The sequence below is a fragment of the Somniosus microcephalus genome, chromosome 13, assembly GCF_052327205.1.
Source record: "Somniosus microcephalus isolate GS21.2 chromosome 13, FLI_Smic_1.0, whole genome shotgun sequence".
NCBI classification, from domain to species: domain Eukaryota; kingdom Metazoa; phylum Chordata; class Chondrichthyes; order Squaliformes; family Somniosidae; genus Somniosus; species Somniosus microcephalus.
The window spans coordinates 150,366,592-150,385,407 of NC_140999.1; the positions used below are offsets into that span (position 1 = coordinate 150,366,592).

General features: G+C 43.1%; 1 protein-coding gene across 5 annotated transcripts in view; it reads left to right on the top strand.

The window, feature by feature from the left end:
* The window catches only part of rtel1 (regulator of telomere elongation helicase 1), a 145,581-nt gene that overhangs the window by 73,957 nt on the left and 52,808 nt on the right, over positions 1-18,816 (top strand). For all 5 annotated transcript variants that reach the window (XM_086005347.1, XM_086005350.1, XM_086005346.1 and 2 more), the window contains exons 18-24: positions 4,443-4,575; positions 8,698-8,811; positions 9,604-9,644; positions 11,954-12,039; positions 12,530-12,607; positions 12,775-12,852; positions 13,846-13,992. In XM_086005347.1, coding sequence (XP_085861473.1) covers positions 4,443-4,575; positions 8,698-8,811; positions 9,604-9,644; positions 11,954-12,039; positions 12,530-12,607; positions 12,775-12,852; positions 13,846-13,992 — 677 coding nt within the window. The remainder of the gene's footprint in view (positions 1-4,442; positions 4,576-8,697; positions 8,812-9,603; positions 9,645-11,953; positions 12,040-12,529; positions 12,608-12,774; positions 12,853-13,845; positions 13,993-18,816) is intronic.

An 18,816-nucleotide genomic window follows, 5' to 3' on the forward strand; every position in this document is an offset into this window, starting at 1 on the left:
GTGGGAGGGAGATGAGGTGGAAAAAGTGGGAGATTGGGCTGGGAGCCAGCCTGGAGGCGAGTAAAAAATCAGCCAGACACCACAAGAATTGGCTCTGGACATGCTCTTCCATGAGAACAACCACCTGCTTTCAATGCTGTTGCTGGCTATGAGCAGTGTCCTGCTAGACATTTAAATCCTGTCTTCCTGTACAAGGGACCAAACAAATAAAACTGGACAACATTCAGTTTTCAAACTAAACATCTTCTGAGGAGTGATTCAGTTGAAGTTATCAGAAAATGGCCTTTGCATAACCGTAGTGGTCGGTAATCAAGTGTTTCATTGAATCCTCTGAGTTTCACTTTCTACTTGGTGCTTAGTCGAGACTCCCTGGTTTAAAATTCACTGGTGCAGTGAAATTGTATGTTGGGGTTATCCAACCCTACTACTGGCATGTCTGTAAATCATCAAGGATTTAATACTACAATATAGCCTTGCACAGAGGGAGGCAAATGCCATGGAGCAGTGTAGCCAAAGCAAATGGTCCAGTAAATGATTGTACTGTTCATGGTTACTTGTTACTTGCTAGTATGATCAAAAAGATTATACTTCTTGTATTAAAAAAAAATTCAAAATCCATGTTCATGGACTCTTGTATTGTATTTCTGGGCAGCTTTCAGAAACTCGGAATTAGGTACCCAAGAGTTGTGTTCCAAAGAGCATAGATTTATGTAATCACTGATGAAGGGTTTTGATGCAGTGAATAGGTAAAAACTATTTACTCTAGTTGGAGTCATCACTTTAAAATTCTCAGTAAGAGTTTGAGGAGAGAGATTGAACCTTTTTTTCCCCCCCACAGAATATGGAATACTTTGCCATAGGGAGTAGTTCAGGCAGAAACCACTGCATTTTTTTTTAAGGGGAGATTGGATAAATATTTGAGGCAGAGGAACATAGAAGGCTACGGGGAAGGAGCAGGGCATTTGGGGTTAGTTTGGGATTGATCAATTGATAATTGGATAGAAGGTTGGTCAAGTGAGAAGTCCAGGGGGCAAGAATAGGTGTGCGTATATTACTTACTGACTGTGGGCTCGCTTTTAATAGCCCCGAGGTGGGTCGGCAGCAAAAATCAGAAAAAATGGCTTTGGGCTGCAAACCCGCCTCCATCCCGCCCCCACGCGATTTTTATGTGTCGGTCAGCCGCTCCCGAACTGACCCGACGAGAACTGGTGGGACAGGTAGTTAAGGCAGTTAAGAGCCTATTAACTGCCTTGCTAATCCTATTTTTATAGTAGTTTTTGATTTTCGTGCTTCTGGCTCCTGTTTCCCGTCTTGCCAGAATCACGCCAGCTGCAAGGAGACGAGTTTCTCGGGTACATGAATTGTAGTCATTGGTGCAGCATTTTAAAAGCGCTCCTGTAACATGGCTGACATTCAAATGCAACAACTTTGTGGTTGGAGGTTTGGGATAAGATTTTGCAAATCTACTGACCTTGTGACTGTTCAAGCTGACACCCATCTGCAGTGTGACCTGATTGGAATAATGAGCAGCAGTGCCAAAGAAGGCCGAGACTTTCAAGAGACGTAGTCGCTGACATCTGCGCAATGCTGCACCAGCACCTGGAGCCCAGAGGAGTGTGTGGACACTCCTTACCAGTGCAGAAGTCACCGCACTCAACTTCTTTGCTTCAGGCTCCTTCCAGCGATCAGCGGCATCTCCCAGCTGGCCGCACACACCTGCATCAAGCAGGTCACCGATGCCCTCTTTGCAAAGGCGCACAATTACATCCACTTCTCCACGGATGGCCCAAGTGTGACTGCGAATGCGGTTGGCTTTGCCAATATAGCAGGCTTGCCAATGGTGCAGGGCGTCATAGACTGCACACATGTTGCCATTAGGGCCCCCTATCACAACCCAGCTGTATTTGTCAACTGCAAGGGATTCCACTCCCTGACTGTCCAGCTGGTGTGTAACCACAGGAAGATCATCATGCATGTTTGCGCTAAGTACCCTGGCAGTTGCCATGACTCCTTCATCCTGCGCCAGTCTACTGTGCCTCAGCTTTTCCATCCGCCAAACCAACTTTCCGGATGGCTTCTTGGCAACAAGGGCTATCCCCTGAAAAAGTGGCTCATGGCACCGATGAGGCCATCAAACGAAGCTGAGGAATGCGATCCACATTTCCACCAGAAGCATCATCGAGCAAACCACCGGCTTGCTCAAAATGTGCTTCCGATGCCTGGACAGATCTGGTGGAGCCTTGCAGTATGCACCAGCCAGGGTGTCCAGAATCGTCGTGGTCTGCTGTGCCCTGTACAACATCGCACAGCAGCGCGGCTTAGTGCTGCCGGATGAACAAGTGGCTCAGCACACAGCCTCCACGGAAGAAGAGGACGGGGAGCGACGCCTTGAGGGGATGGATGTGGCCAATCCAGCGGCACGTGACCACATTGCTGGTTGTCAGGCAAGGGATGCACTCATCCATGCCAGATTCAAGTAAGCTTACGCTTCAACCACAGGTGGCTGGCACATGAAGATGAATAGAAGTCCGACATTCTCAAAACCTCAGGCATCATCTGTCCAATAAACGGTGGTTTGCGCTCAGTGTCACCACCAACATTCTAAATGGAATTCGCCCCTCTTCAGCTTCCATTTCCTAGAACACAGAGGCCACACTTTAGGTGATCTCAGCAGATCATTAAACCTTTTTCGACACTGAATCCATGTGCGTCTGCACACAGACCTCGAACTTGCCTCCACAGCAATTTGCAGCCAAAGCTGCCTTGGTTTGCTGGGGAGGCCGCCTCCTTCCGTTTCCAGGGAAGAGGAGATCCTGACGTCCTATAACTCCCTCCACAGGAGCATGGAGGGAGCCCTCATTGAACCTGGGTGCAGCCTTAGTTTTTGGTGCTGCCATTCCTGCAGCAGCCAGCACTTTTAACAGAAAAAAGCTAATGCTTCTACAAAGGGGAGATGGTCCCTTTAAATCTTTACTGAAATAGCATGTCATCAGAGGTGACAATCTGACACTCTGCAAGCACTTACCTGGAGAGCCCTGCATGTCGGCCGTAACGAGGCCAATCAACCTAAAATCTCATCTGCAGGGCGGCGACAACCAGGAGCAGTTCCGGAAGACGCCAAGCAGCGGGACTGTCGTCGACCGCCTCCTTCATTAAAATCGAGCCCTGCAGCTAGGGAGGAGACAAGATCAGAATGACAGAATCCAAACTACAGGGAACTTTGTGCTATCCGGAGGTGAGCTATCCGGCAATCTGGAGCCACCGGCAAAAATCAGCAGCCGTTTTTTATTCTTTGTTTGGTTTTTTTGCTTTGTTTGAACAGTCAAGCTGTGCAAGGTCTGTAGCTATAGCAACAGCTTCAGCTACAGAGCTTTAGGGCCACACCCGAGTGTTTAGAAGCTGTTGCTAAGCAACAGTGTTTGTTGTCAAATACGGAGATAAGAATCTCCGTATCTCTCAACATTAACTCTGGAGAGTACGGCAGTTTTGAGGCAACGGCAGCAGCTCGGTCCCGTGGGTGCCGGATAGCATAAAGTTTCCTGTATAAGTTATTCAGTGAGTGGCTAAAGGGGCTTGCAGATTTGATTTTATTGCTTTGACAATTGTAATTGTTTAAAAACTTGCAAGCATTCTGATGTAGTTTACAGCTCTTTATTTCTGCCTTGTATCTGAAAATTTGGAAGTAAAATTTACAAATGAACCAATGGGGTGAGAAAATGAGTCAGTCGAGTATAAGTGTAACAGAAATTTTCCTAGTATTGGGAATATTTTACTTGTGATTAAGTGTGGCAGAACTCTGGTGTGACAGGAAATATGTGCAGATAGATGTACTGTTTCAGAATAACTTGTACATTTTTAAAGTAACAAAATATATATATCACAGTAAATTGCTGCTGGACCCTTCAGGCTGGCACAGTTACTTAAAAAGCAGAATTCTAAACTGAGTTTTAAAAGCAGCACTGGCAGCAGTGTAGCTCGGAGACCAAAGGAAGACCATGTCACATTTCATGGTAATATCATCAGAACTGCGGGGGGATAAAAGGTTCATACTTTCCATAATCTATGCATTAATATGGTTTATGTTTAAAAATGAATATTTAGATCTAATATTCTTGTATAAGTGTGGTTGCCTTGATTGCAGCATGAACGGAATACATGTTGAAGTATGGTGGGATTAATTCTATATCCAGCTCATTATGCTGACCATAACTCACTCACAACTTTGCTCATGAATCATCAAATCACCCTGTTTATTTTTTTTTAAAAGTACATCCCTCAATGTTTTATCATATGTCCTCGACACAACTTAAAAACTGGGACAGAAGTAATCTACTGGCTGGTAATATATCCGGTAGTAAGTATCTTTTCTAGATATGTTTAAATATTATGATATCCATTCCTTTGTTGTTATCTCCTTGTGAAAAGCATAATTATGTTGACAGGAAAAATTTTAAGTTACTGGTGCTTCTGCCCTGGCTACAGTATGGCTGAGCTGGTACGCCAAGGGGTTCGGTCCATCATCCTCACAAGTGGTACCCTTGCTCCGCTGTCCTCTTTCACTTCAGAAATGCAAATGTGAGTATGTTCATTAAAGCATGTAGAAATGTATTATTAAACTACTTGCCTTGTTTTCCACAATGTTACCAGCTGAAAATTCAATACAATTTGGATGTATAATATAAATATAGATTTTACAAGTTCAGTAAGTCTGAATGTTCATGTATTCCATAGCATCCAGCGGTGCAGGCTCAGAATGAAACAATTAATAGTCATAGGATGCAGTCATGATATTATATTACATGGGATATACAGTGCAAAACAGGCCATTCAGCCCAAACCAGTCCATGCCGGCATTTATGCTCCATACGAGCCTCCTGGCTTTCCTCATCTAATTCTATCAGCATAACCCTCTATTCCCTTCTCCCTCATATCCTTATCTAGCCTCCCCTTAAATGCATCTATACCATTTGCTTCATCCACTTCCTGTGGTAACGAGTTCCACATTCTCACCACTCTCTAGATAAAGACATTTCTTCTGAATTCCCTATTTGATTTCTTGGTGACTATCTTATATTGATGGCCTCTAGTATTGCTCTTCCCTACAAGTGGAAACACACTCTTTCTTTCTCTCTCTCTCTCTCTCTCTCTCTCTCCCTCTCTATATATCAAAGCCTTTCAGAATATTAAAGACCACTATTAGGTCACCCCTCAGCCTTCTCTTTTCAAGAGAAAAAGAGATCCAGCCTGTTCATCCTTTTCCTGATAGGTATAACCTCGCATTTCTGGTATCATCCTTGTAAATCTTTTTTTGCACCCTCTCCAGTGCCACTATATCCTTTTTATAATGTGGCGACCAGCAAAGTGATGGCGACAGTGCTATCAAGCGGCACTTACTCACCAGTGCTCACTTTGGGTTCAGCCAGGACCACTTGGTTCCAGACCTCATTACAGTCTTGGTCCAAACATGGACAAAAGAGCTGAATTCCAGAGGTGAGGTGAGAGTGACTGCCCTTGACATCAAAGTAGCATTTATGGCAACCGAGTGTGACATCAAGGAGCCCCAGTAAAATTGGAAGTCAGTGGGAATCGGGGAGAAAACTCTAGACTGGCTGGAGTCATACCAAGCACAAAGGAAGATGGTTGTGGTTGTTGGAGGTCAATCATCTCAGTAGGGTTGCAAAATTCTGGGAATTTTTAAAAGAGGAAACTTTCCATGGGAATTTTCAGGAATTTATGGGAATTTTGGGAATTTATGGGAATTTTGAGTTTTTTTGCACACTGATAGTTTTTGTCTCTGACCCTTATATTATCTTTGTCGTCAAAATAGACATACTGTTCCATACAAATAAAAACAGGCTTTCAAAACTTTATTTAGGTTATAATTTTGAATTTTATTGAACCCCCACAAAAAAGACCCATCTAAAATAAAATAAAAAGAGCGTCAGCTTATTTAGCCTGTAATTTGTCCTTATTTTGTCCCTTTGAGTCTTCTACTCATGAGTCTTCTGAGTCTTCTACTCCTCATTGCTCCTCCTGATTCTCTGGCTCTGACGTGTCCATTTCCTCCTCTGTGTCAGTGTCTAGCTGTGTGGTGGACACTTCTGTATCTGGCTCAATAAGTTGTAGGTTCGCCTGGATAGCCACCAGTTTCTCCACTCTCTTGTTAGTCAGCCTGTTGCGCACCTTTGTATGCGTATTCCCAAAAAGTGACCAGTTTCGTTCAGAGGCCGCTGATGAAGGTGGGATTTGGAGTATCACCGATGCAATAGGTGACAGGGCCTCAGATGCACAAAGTCCCTTCCACCAGGTATGTGCACTGATATGCTTGCATGATTCCCATATCTCATCCCCATTCCAAAGACCTTGCTTGGTAGAGAACTTTGCCAGACTTCCCAGAACTTTGCCCACATCCAGATTGAGATGGTGTGAGAGGGTAGAAATCACACTGTAAGCGCTGTTGATCTGTTCTCCAGAAAGTATTGGTCTCCCAACATGCTTTGGGTCCAGCATGTATGCTGCAGCATGAATCGGCTTGACACAAAATTCTTGACGCGTCTGTATGAATTGAACAATTGCCTTCTCCTCTGCTTTGAGCAGCAGGGATGTGGGTAGGGCAATGCTGATTTGTTCTTTTAAATCAGTAAAAAGCCTGAGAACATCTGACAAGACAGCGTCATCTCCTTCAATCTGAGCAATTGCAGATGCTACTGGTGAGAGTAGTTTAAGGCTGCTAACCACTCTCTCCCAAAACACATCATCCAGCAGTATTTTCTTGATGGTGGTTTCCATATCCCCAGACTGGGATATTGCCATTTCTTGCAGCGACTCCTTACCCTCCAGAAGGCTGTTGTACATTATGACAACACCACCCCATCTAGTGTTGTTGGGCAGCTTCAGTGGAGTTGTAGGTTGCTGCAACTACCTGTTTTCCCCTGACATACTTAACAACTTGCTTGGCTCTCTTGTACAGTGCTTCCATGGTTCTCAAACCCATGATGTCCTTGAGGAGCAGGTTAAGCCCATGAGCTGCGCACCCAATAGCCGTAATATGAGGGTAGGCCTCCTCCACTTGAGCCCAAGCAGCCTTCATATTCGCAGCATTGTCAGTAACTACTGCAAAGACCTTTTGTGATCCAAGATCGTTGGATAAATGCTGCTGCATCTTTGTGGCATTCTTTACATATGGCTTTCTACAGTGTTTGCACATGTACACAGTCTTTCCATCTTTAATGCCTGGGGTAAAATGCTTCCACACATCCGACGGTAAACGTGGCATTGTTCTATGCAGAGAAATAAAGGGCATTCATCTCTGTGTCGAACTGCGGTCGATCAGCACGATTGCAACAGGGTGAGTACATTTTTGCTGATGCTCCATGTGATGGAAGCATGACCTGTACACACACGACGCTACATCACCAATAGTGTATTATTTTGTATATTTTAAATTGAAGGACAACAGAGTTCAACAAGTAACTGGTTTATTTGGTATAAAGTCTGATTTACTTACTGCATCATCACAACATCAGCAGAAAACAAAATGACTTCCCTCAGGACCCCTAACCTGGATCTTAAAAAAACTATAGCAGTCTTACAGATGCCTGCAGGCCAATCACAACTTGATATGCAAATATTACAAATAGAGGGAGCTAATCGCTCATCCAACCAATCAGGACACATTTGTTCACAGTCACACACAAAACTTGTAATTATTAAAACAAGCCAAGTAAGAAGATAAACATATATTGATTAAGAAATTCCTTAATAATTAAGATTCCATCTCTGTTAGTAATTTTAAGAGCGGACCTGTGGGGGAAAAAAAAGAAAGAAATACAAAAAAAACAATATTATGCTAGCATGTGCTTTTTTGGGCAAAATTCCCAAGCTAAACTTCCCGTGGAAAATTTCCGGAAATTTACCGGAAACTTTCCACCCCTTTGCAACCCTGCATCTCAGCCCCAGGACATTGCTGCAGGAGTTCTGCAGGGCAGTATCCTAGGCCCAACCATCTTCAGCTGCTTCATCAATTACCTTTCCTCCAAGTTACACCCCATCCTGACTTGGAAATGTATCAACGTTCCTTCATTGTCACTGGGTCAAAATTCTGGAACTCTCTCCCTAACTACTGTTGGGGTACCTTCACCACAAGGATTGCAGCGGTTCAAGAAGGTGGCTCATCACCACCTTCTCAAGAGCAAGTAGGGATGAACAATAAATGCTGGCCTTGCCAGCAACACCCACATCTCGGAACAAATTTTAAAAAAAATTGTGCACAGTACTCCAAGGTGCGATACAAGTTTAGCATGCAACTATTATTCCATTTAAGCATTTTAGCCAGTGCTACTGCAAGTAAGTAATCCCAGTTTGAAAGGACAATACCCTGCTGCATTGCACAGATGGTATCCAGAATAATAAATCAGTGACGATCTCAATTTTAAAAAAAGTGGATCTAAAAAGTGTTTCTAATGACTTATGCTTGTCCAAAAAAATCACTAGCTTTGTAAAAATGAATATGAATACCTTCATTCAAGCTTACCTAGTAGTGTTGGAATAATTTTGTTTTAAATATTTAAACTTGTATATTAAATATTGCAATATGTATTTAAATCATTGGAGTGTTTTATTCTATGAACAATAATGTATATGCGTGTAACTGGATTTTACATTTACATTAATTAATGCATGCCATGCATCTTTAAGCCCTTTCCCTATCAGTCTGGAAAATCCTCATGTAATTGACAAACACCAGATATGGATTGGGATTGTTCCAAAAGGCCCTGATGGAGCACAGTTGAGCTCTGCATATAACAAAAGGTAAGATGCAAATGCATTTATATGACCACTAATACAGAATAGTTTTAGGTTACTTGACATGGCACAACTTACTGAGCAGAAGGTTGATTTTCATAATAGACCTGTTTGCTGTCTTATGTATGTTTGAAGTGTTCATTTATAACACACAGCCTTTCCGTGGTAAAGGTAGTCAAAAAGAACATGCATAATTCACATTTCATTACTCTGATTCACACAGATGACTATTATGGCTATATTAAAGTGGCAGCTGCGCGAGAGGGAGAAACAGGTTGAGTCAAGTCCAGACTCTTGTGGGCTGCATGCTCGCTCATGCCATAACAAACATTGAGAGTTGCCTAATTTAAAAACATCTGCACATAGATCACCAATTTCCTGCAGGCACGCCACAAAAAAGCATTTAGAGATTTCAAATGTGTTGGACTTCTGGCAAAAGTGATAACACTGATCTCTGCGTAATGTGGAGAGGCTCACCAATGAATAGTTTGTGAAAGGTGTTAATAGACAATGTTGAAAATCGCAGCAATCTTAAGATAAGTACTGGGGCAACTGGGTATTGAGTATCTTAACAGTGCTGTATGTAAAGGATGTCTTTTGGGATTCTGTGTTTTTTAATTAATTTTTGGACCATTTGAACCACACCAGTGACTCCTTTTGCTAATGGTTCAGTTACATTTTAATGATTTGTGATGAGAAAACTTTCAGTAACCTATAATTCAGCAGCATATATTGTGTAATTGCACATGGGAAGTTTTATGGCTCTTAATCGTGATGGGAACTATTCTCCCTGTTTAGGTTTTCACCTGAGTACATGTCATCCCTTGGAAAAACAATGAGTAAGTAGGTGAATTTTGTTCTCAAATTGAGATTAAGTCACTGCAATTGTATAATTTTCAATGGCATGTAATATGGCTCTTGATGAGTCTTGAAAGCTGCATGCTGAATATTGATCTAATAGTCAATCTCCCCTGACATTCCCCATTGAGTTTGAGGATCCAGCCTCACGTGTAACATGTCCTGCTGGAGCTGTCAACGCTGTTGTGTTCAGTCTGCTGCTGTTCACCCAGAACGATCCCCTGTTTTGCAATCTCAAACTCAAACCTACTCCTAAGCAGCAACATTTGAACTTAATGTGAATAACAAAAGATGGAATTTAGAACAAATAAATGAAAATTGAAATCATGATTTTCCAACGTTGACTCAGTAAAATAATAATCCAGATGTCCATCTTTCATTTCGGTGTGCTTTGTTAAAATTGGCAACTTGATGTGTCATGTCCCAATAACATAAATCTCAAGCACTTTGTTAAATTGTTTGAAACTCTTGCAGTCACTAGACCAATTCCTGGTGTGTATCTAGATTTTCATTTTCTCTCTGTCTCTCTCTGGCCCAGATCTTGACTGGGGCGGGTTTTGTAAGTGGGGGTTTGGAGTTTTGTTCGGGAAACCCGAAGTCATTGGAGCGGGGGGGGGGGGGGGGAAGGCTCTCCGATGGCGGGCAGGGAAGTAGATAATGTTGGTGAGCTGGGAGGAAGCATTCCTGTTCCTCCTGGCCCACAAGCAGTCCACGAGGCCCAGGAAACCCAGCCAGCCAGATTTAACGGGGAAGACAGGTTAAGTATGAGGCACGCAGCCTCATTATATTTAAATACCCAACCCACCTCCTGAGAGCGGGTTGGTTGCCCGCCCTCTATTAAAACCGGAAGTGGGCGGGTTTTAAGATTAACATTTTTTTTACATCCCACCTAGTCCTAACCTACCTGTTTTTTGTGGTTAAAATGACTGTCTCTCTCGCTGGCTTGCTCGTGTTTTGGCTCTCGCTCGCTCTCTGGCTGTCTCTCTCGCTCGCTCTCTGGCTGTCTCTCTCGCTCGCTCTCTGGCTGTCTCTCTCGCTCGCTCTCTGGCTGTCTCTCTCGCTCGCTCTCTGGCTGTCTCTCTCGCTCGCTCTCTGGCTGTCTCTCGCTCGCTCTCTGGCTGTCTCTCTCGCTCGCTCTCTGGCTGTCTCGCTCGCTCTCTGGCTGGCTGTCTCGCTCGCTCTCTGGCTGTCTCGCTCGCTCTCTGGCTGTCTCGCTCGCTCGCTCTCTGGCTGTCTCGCTCGCTCTCTGGCTGTCTCTCTCGCTCGCTCTCTGGCTGTCTCGCTCGCTCTCTGGCTGTCTCGCTCGCTCTGGCTGTCTCTCTCGCTCGCTCTCTGGCTGTCTCGCTCGCTCTCTGGCTCTTTCTCGCTCGCGCTCTGGCTCTTTCTCGCTCTCTGGCTCTTTCTCGCTCGCTCTCTGGCTCTTTCTCGCTCGCGCTCTGGCTCTTTCTCGCTCGCTCTCTGGCTCTTTCTCGCTCGCTCTCTGGCTCTTTCTCGCTCGCTCTCTGGCTCTTTCTCGCTCGCTCTCTGGCTCTTTCTCGCTCGCGCTCTGGCTCTTTCTCGCTCGCTCTCTGGCTCTTTCTCGCTCGCGCTCTGGCTCTTTCTCGCTCGCGCTCTGGCTCTTTCTCGCTCGCGCTCTGGCTCTTGCTCGCTCTCTGGCTCTTTCTCGCTCGCTCTCTGGCTCTTTCTCGCTCGCTCTCTGGCTCTTTCTCGCTCGCGCTCTGGCTCTTTCTCGCTAGCGCTCTGGCTCTTTCTCGCTCTCGCTGGCTGGCTCGTGCTCTCGCTCTCTGGCTGGCTCTCTCTCGCTGGCTGGCTGGCTCGCTCTCGCTCTGGCTGGCTCGCTCTCGCCCTCTGGCTGGCTGGCTCGCTCTCGCGCTCTCTGGCTGGCTGGCTCGCTCTCGCGCTCTCTGGCTGGCTGGCTCGCTCGCGCTCTGCCGTGTCTGTCTCGCTGCCGGGGTCTCGCACTCTCTCTGGTGCGCTCTCGGCCTCTTGGTCTCCCCTCTGCCCACCTTGACAAATTGAACTCCTCCTTATTAAGAGCTGTGGTTTAGAACAAATTCATCATTGCAGAGTGCCAATCAAACATATGGTTCTGTACAGATTCAGCTATTCTACAGAAATAACGTTTTTGGTGAGGGGAGGTTTTCTATACATTCAAAACAAAAAGTTAAGTACTGTAAAATATTTTGAAGTGGTTCTTTACAAACCTTGTCAAAATAATTTGGATGCTTTAAATAACCTCCCAAATCAGGTACTTTGCAATTACATGTTTGTTTCCCCTCCCCATCTCCAGTTAATCTGTCTAGAGTGGTGCCAAATGGTTTATTGGTGTTCTTCCCATCATATCCTGTCATGGATAAAAGCCTCGAGTTCTGGAAGGTAAGTGACCAAACAGAGAGTTTGAGAAAATTGACCAAATTAGGTTTCTTTTAACGTATTTGAGGTCACTCTTCAATTGGCAAAAGTGAAACTGGCAGCTATTTTTCCTGTGTAAATTGCTGCCGTTTATTTATGGATTCATTAGTTTGCGTCATTTAAATGAAGTTAGAGCAAGCAGTTAACAGATTCAGTGTGTATAGTAATTTCAACAGTTTGAATTTGTGTGTACACGTGTTTGAGAACAAGTGCAGCAAGATATCTCCACATTAAGCCATCCCATAAATCAGGAAAATTATAAATCTCCTCGATTCTGTTGAAACAAATTCTAAACAAGTGCTGTAAAAATATGCAATATCCAAAGATTCCTCAATGTACAATATGCAACTTCTAGAATTGTTTTGTACATGGTGAAAAAATCTAGTCATTAGAAGCTACATGATGAAGAAAGAGTTCATAGATTCTGTTCCATTTAAATTATTCTTTCTAACAGGAGCAGGGCATTTCCAATAGAATAGAAGAGATCAAACCCATTTTTGTGGAAGCGAAGGGCAAAGGATCATTTACAGAGGTTTGATTTATTTTGGTTCTTTTTCACTGGTCTGTGGGTCTGCATTTATGATTCCATTTACTTAATGAAAAACTAAATTATCACAGCAGTTCAAGTATTCTTGGCACTTGGTGACTGAGTTTGTTTTTGTCAGAGCAAGTTTCTTACTAATGGCAAATCTGTTCCAGGCTATGGGTGCGTACTATGATAAAGTAAGCGATCCAAAGTCTAATGGAGCTTGTTTCTACGCGGTGTGCAGAGGAAAGGTGAGTAAACTAGACTCATTTGTACAGCTGTACAATCCCTCAACAAACAAATCTTGTTAGAATTGGCCAGGTAACTTTGTTGTACACATTACTAAATGAAATCCAAAATGCAATATAATGTTTTAGATTAATGATGTGGGAAGATCTACTTGCTTTTGTCACAGATCTTAATGTTGATCTCTATCTCAATGTGATTGCTGATTGTACCGGTGATTGCTGATTTTGCTAACTGAAAGTAGTGTCAGCAAATGCAAGTACAGATAGCAAGCAACAACAGCAACTTGGCCCGTTTTAATGTTGAAAAATATCTCACGGTGCATCACAGGTATCGAGGGGGCGGGGGCAGAGAAAAGGGATGCCAAATCAAAAAAATGAGGGATTATGCAGAATGATCAAAAGCTTGGTCATAGAGGTGAGTTTTATGGGGGTATTAAATGAGTAGATGTAATTGGAAAGGTCAAGGGGCTTGGAAAAGGAATTCAGTGATTGAAGGCTTGGCATCAGTACCCTGGAATAATGTGTACCTGCCTGATTCAGGTAGTGGATTGCACAGTCTGCCACAGAAGGTTGCCCCATGGCCTGAAGTGTCATCTTGGAGCCACTTCAACCCCAAAGCGACCCCACTTACAGAGAGCCTAGGAAGTGGCATCAGTAACTAGAAATAATCTAAGCCATAGGAGGTAACATGGTTCAATGTTTTCATGAGATTAACAAAATACATCAAACCATATGCAATGTCTTTGTGCAAAACTTTGGTAGTAGGTGTGTATATATAGATGTACAGTGGGTTAGTACACACTCCTTTCACCCTGCTTTGAACCCAGGCCAGAGTGATGGGATGAAACCCTCCTGACTTTACAGGTCTAAAGGTGAAGTGAGTCTGGGCAATTTGAACCCAATTAATTTATTGAAATATATGTCTTTTTGTTAGAATATGTATGTCTTTAAGTTTCTATGTTACTCCATTTATTGTTCCTTTTATGAGTTCTTTAGGCCAGCGAAGGCTTGGATTTTGCTGACATGAATGGACGAGCTGTGATTGTCACTGGTTTGCCATTTCCTCCTCGGATGGACCCTAGAGTGGTGCTAAAGATGCAATTCCTTGATGAAATGAGAGTGAAATGTGTCGGAAATGTTCGGGTACTGTATAAACAAAAATACAAAATTGTTTAATAGACCTGGCCTTTTACAACCATCTGGTTGAAAGATTTACTTAGTGCTTATGGTATTATATTTATATCCCTATTTGATGATGATCACTAATTTGTTTCTAAGTTAAACCTGTATAAAGTTCTAAATATTCTCTCTTTGAGCACTTGTCCCAAATTATAGATGCATGGGGTTTAAATGAACACATTGTGTAGACAAAATTTAACTGTTCTAATGATGGCATTTATGATAACATTTGCCTTCTGATGTGTATTTTTTGATGGAGAAGGCATGCACTATTTAGCAGTGATCCTGTTGATAATTGATTTGGAGGAAATGGGGCTATAAAGATGTGCTTTTATGCAGAATGCAATGGTTGAAAATGCCAGTCCATTTTTTTAAAAAAATCAGCATTCTATGAGCTTTGGCCTGGTGCTGCTGGCAAAATGAGTACTGGCCCAGAAATTCGGGTCGGGGGCTTCCCGCAGGTGCAAGCCCCCGACCTGCACTTACCTTGCGCGCTGGCCGTTGAGCTGTGAGCCCCTGTGGAATTCCGATCCGGGGCCTGGTCCAGCAGCCGGCGCGCAGTGCTTGCGTATCCCAGGGGCGCAGTTAGTTCGATGCGTCCCCTGGGATCACGCGGGCCATGGGCAGCCAGTCGGAGCAGGGAATGCTCCATTCATAAGTCTGACAGGAAGAGCTGTCAAGACTTATAAATACTACGGCCCCAAAATAGCACTAAACATTCAAATAGTTTTTTTTTTAAATCACATTTTTAAAATAAACTATAAATTACATTAAATAACTATTTTAAACAATTTAAATTTTTGAAAAAAATAATTTTATATTCTAACGGGGCTAAAAATAAACTTACCTTGCTTTAAAGTATTTATAAAAATAATAAGCCTGTGGAAAAAATGTTTTAATTTTAATTAATTCACCACTTACCCTGTAAGAAGCAGGCCTTGCGCCTGCTTTTTACATTTCTAAATCCTGCAGGCTTACGATCCCGGAGAAACTTGTAAAAAAAAACGTAAGTTTGATGCGCATGCGCAGCCTCCCCTGCGCACGCGTTCGACCTCTGAACCCCTTCGTTCAGAGGAACGGAAGTGCCGGTTTCCCGCGCATGCGCAGTGCATGCATGAAACCGGCACTTCCATCTGGCCCACGGGTGAGTACCCCGTGTGTACTCACCCGTGGAGACCCGAATTTCTGGGCCAGTGTTTGTTTTGGGGCAGATTGGTCATACAATATCTGTGATTTAGCTCCTCTTGCTAAGGCAGTTAATGAATTCTAGCAGTTACCCATATTTCTTTCTTGCCTTCTCTCTCCCTCTTCCCTCCCCAAATCCACCACCTTACACATTCACTCCCTCCACCACCGGTGCAACATGGCTGCAGTGTGTATCATCTACAAGGTTCACTGCAGCAACTCGCCTAAGCTTCTTTGACAGCACCTACCAAACCCGCGACCTTTACCATCTAGAAGGGTAAGAGTTGCAGGCACATGGGAACACCCACCTCCAAGTTCCCCTCCACGTCTCACACCGTCCTGACTTGCAAATATATCGCCGTTCCTTCATCGTTGCTGGGTCAAAATCCTGGAACTTCCTACCTAACATCTCTGTGGGAGTACCTTCACCACATGGTTTGCAGCGGCTCACCACCACCTTCTTGAGGGGAACTAGGGATGGGCATTAAATGCTGGGCTTGCCACATCCCATGAATGAACAACGTGGTTGAAGGGCTGGTGTGGGAAAGAGGGTTTCCTTTTCATGGGGTACTGGGACAGGAAGGAGCTGTACCGATGGGATGGGCTCCACCTGAACCGGGATGGAACCCGTGTCGGGGGGAAGGATTTACAAGAAATGAAACCAGCCGAAATATAAACAAAACAGGAAAGGAGAGCATAGGAAAGAGTAAAGTAAGGGAGGACATTGATGGCCAGGGAATAAATAGAGTTCTAGAACAGGACTGTAAAAAGATGGTTAAAAATAAAGTGAAAGGAACTGCTATTAAAAATGAGTTAAACTGTACAGCCATGCACAGTGTCCGTAATAAAACAGGGGAGCTGGAGGCAATCATGCGTTGCGTGGAACCAGACATAGTAGGGATTACTGAGACATGACTACAGAAAAATCAGGACTGGGAATTAAACATTGCAGGGTATAATATATTGAGCAAAGATAGAGAGGGAAAAGGGGGAAGTGGAGTAGCTGTACCTATTAGGGATAACATAATGGCAGTAGAAAAAAGTGACGCAGCTATCAGCAAAACGGAAATAGAATCCATTTGGATAGAGTTAAAAGATAATAAAGGATCCATCACTAATAGGGGTAGGCTACAGACCACCTTAGTGGAAGGGAGGTGGGGGAAGAAATATGCAAACAAATTAGGGAAATGAGTAAGACATGGAATAATAATCATGGGGGATTTCAACTACCCCCCTATTGGACAGAAGAGGTAGGTAAAGGGGATAAAGGAATGGAGTTCCTTCAATGTGTACTGGACTCCTTTCTAACCCAATATGTAAAAAGCCCAACAAGGGAGGATTCGCTATTGGATCTAGTAATGGGGAATGAACCAGAGCAGATAAGAGAAGTAAAAGTAGGGGACCATCTAGGCAATAGTGATCATAATACGATACGTTTTATAATAATTGAGAAGGACATAAGCATGACTAGATTGGAGAAAAGCTGATTTTGAGGGGCTGAGAACAGAACTTGGGGAAATAAAATGGGCAAACAATGATGTAGAACAACAATGGGAAATATATAAAACGGTGTTCAACAGAGTCCAGGGAAAAAACATTCCGCTAAAAAACTAGAACAAGCTAAACACTAATGAGACACCATGGATGAATAAAGCCATAAGGGAAAACTTGAGAGTAAGGAAAGAGGCATACATTAAGTACATGGGTAGCAAGGGAGAGCATGATGAGAGAGAATACAAAGAGATTAGGAGAGAAGTCAAACTAGGACGGCAAAGAGGAACCATGAAATTAAACTATCAAGGAACATGAAACAAAATAGTAAAATATTTTACAGGCACGTAAATTTTAAAAAAAGGAAGGTCGGGATGGGAATAGGGGCACAAAGGGATGGATAGTATAATACCACAGGCAGCGATAGAGAGATGGCAGAGATATTAAATAATTACTTTGCTTCAGTATTTACCAGGGAGATAGAACAGTTAGAGATGACATCGGATGATCAGACTAGTAATGAGATAACTGCATTTAAAATAAAATGAGGTAATATATTAAATAAACTAATGAAATGCAAAGAGGATAAAACCCCTGATCGGACGGATTACAGCCGCACATTTTAAAAGAATCTAGGGAAGAGATAGCAGAAGCATTACTACACATATTTAGTAATTTGTTAAAAAAAGGTGCAGTGTCATAGGACTGGCGGATATATACCTATATTTAAGAAGGGAGATAGAACATGTCCAGGGAACTATAGACCAGTCAGCTTACATTGGTGGTAGGAAAAATAATGGAATCCCTACTAAAAGAGAAAATGGAAGAACATCTAGAAACTAAAAATATAATAATAAATAGCATGGATTTCAAAAGGGAAAGTCTTGCTTGACCAACCTAATTGAATTCTTTGAAAAGGTAACAGAGAGAGTAGACAAGGGTAATGCAGTAGATGTAATTTTTCTAGATTTTCAAAAGGCCTTCGATACATAATAGACTAATTAATAAGGGCGGAATGTGGAGTTGGGGATAGCTAGCTGGCTTCAAGACAGAAAGTAGAGAGTAGGGGTAAAGGGTAACTGTTCAGAGTGACAGAAGGTGGAAAGTGGTGTTCCACAAGGATCAGTGCTGGGATCCATCACTGTTGTTCACAATTTTTATTAACGATTTAGACTTGGTATCAAAAACACTATTTCTAAATTTGCGGACGACACCAAATTAGGGGGGATAGTCAATACTGAGGAGGACTGCAACAAATTACAAGAAGACATTAATAAACTTGCAGAATGGGCATATAATTGGCAAATGAAATTCGATAAATAGAAACATAGAAAAATAGGAGCAGGAGTAGGCCATTCAGCCCTTCGAGCCTGCTCCACTATTCAATATGATCATGGCTGATCCTCTCTCTCAATACCATATTCCTGCTCTCTCCCCATACCTCTTGATGCCTTTTGTGTCTATTATGTGAGGTATTACATTTTGGTAAAAAAAATAGGGAGGCCACATATGACTTAGAAAAATGGGGTACAGGAGCAAAGGGATCACAAAGTATCGCCACAGGTTAACAACACCATTAAAAACGCAAACCATGCACTAGGGTTTATTTCTAGAGTGATAGAATTGAAAAGTAGTGAAGTTATGCTAAACTTGTATCGAACCTTGGTTAGACCACACTTGGAGTACGCGTACATTTCTGGTCGTCATATTATAAAAAGGATGTGGAGGCACTGGAGAGGGTGCAGAGAAGATTTACAAGGATAATGCCAGAACTGCAAGGGTACACCTATCGGGAAAGGATGAACAGGCTGGGTCTCTTTTCTCTTGAAAAGAGAAGGCTGAGGGGTGACCTAATGGAGGTCTTTAAAATCATGAAAGGTTTTGATAGAATAGATATAGAGAGAGTGTTTCCGCTTGTGGGGAAGAGCAAAACTAGAGGCCATCAATATAAGATAGTCACCAAGAAATCAAATAGGGAATTCAGAAGAAACTTCTTTACCCAGAGAGTGGTTGAAGCGAATAGTATAGATGCATTTAAGGGGCGGTTAGATAAGCATTTGAGGGAGAAGGGAATAGAGGTTGTATACCCTTTATGCTGATAGTTAGATGAGG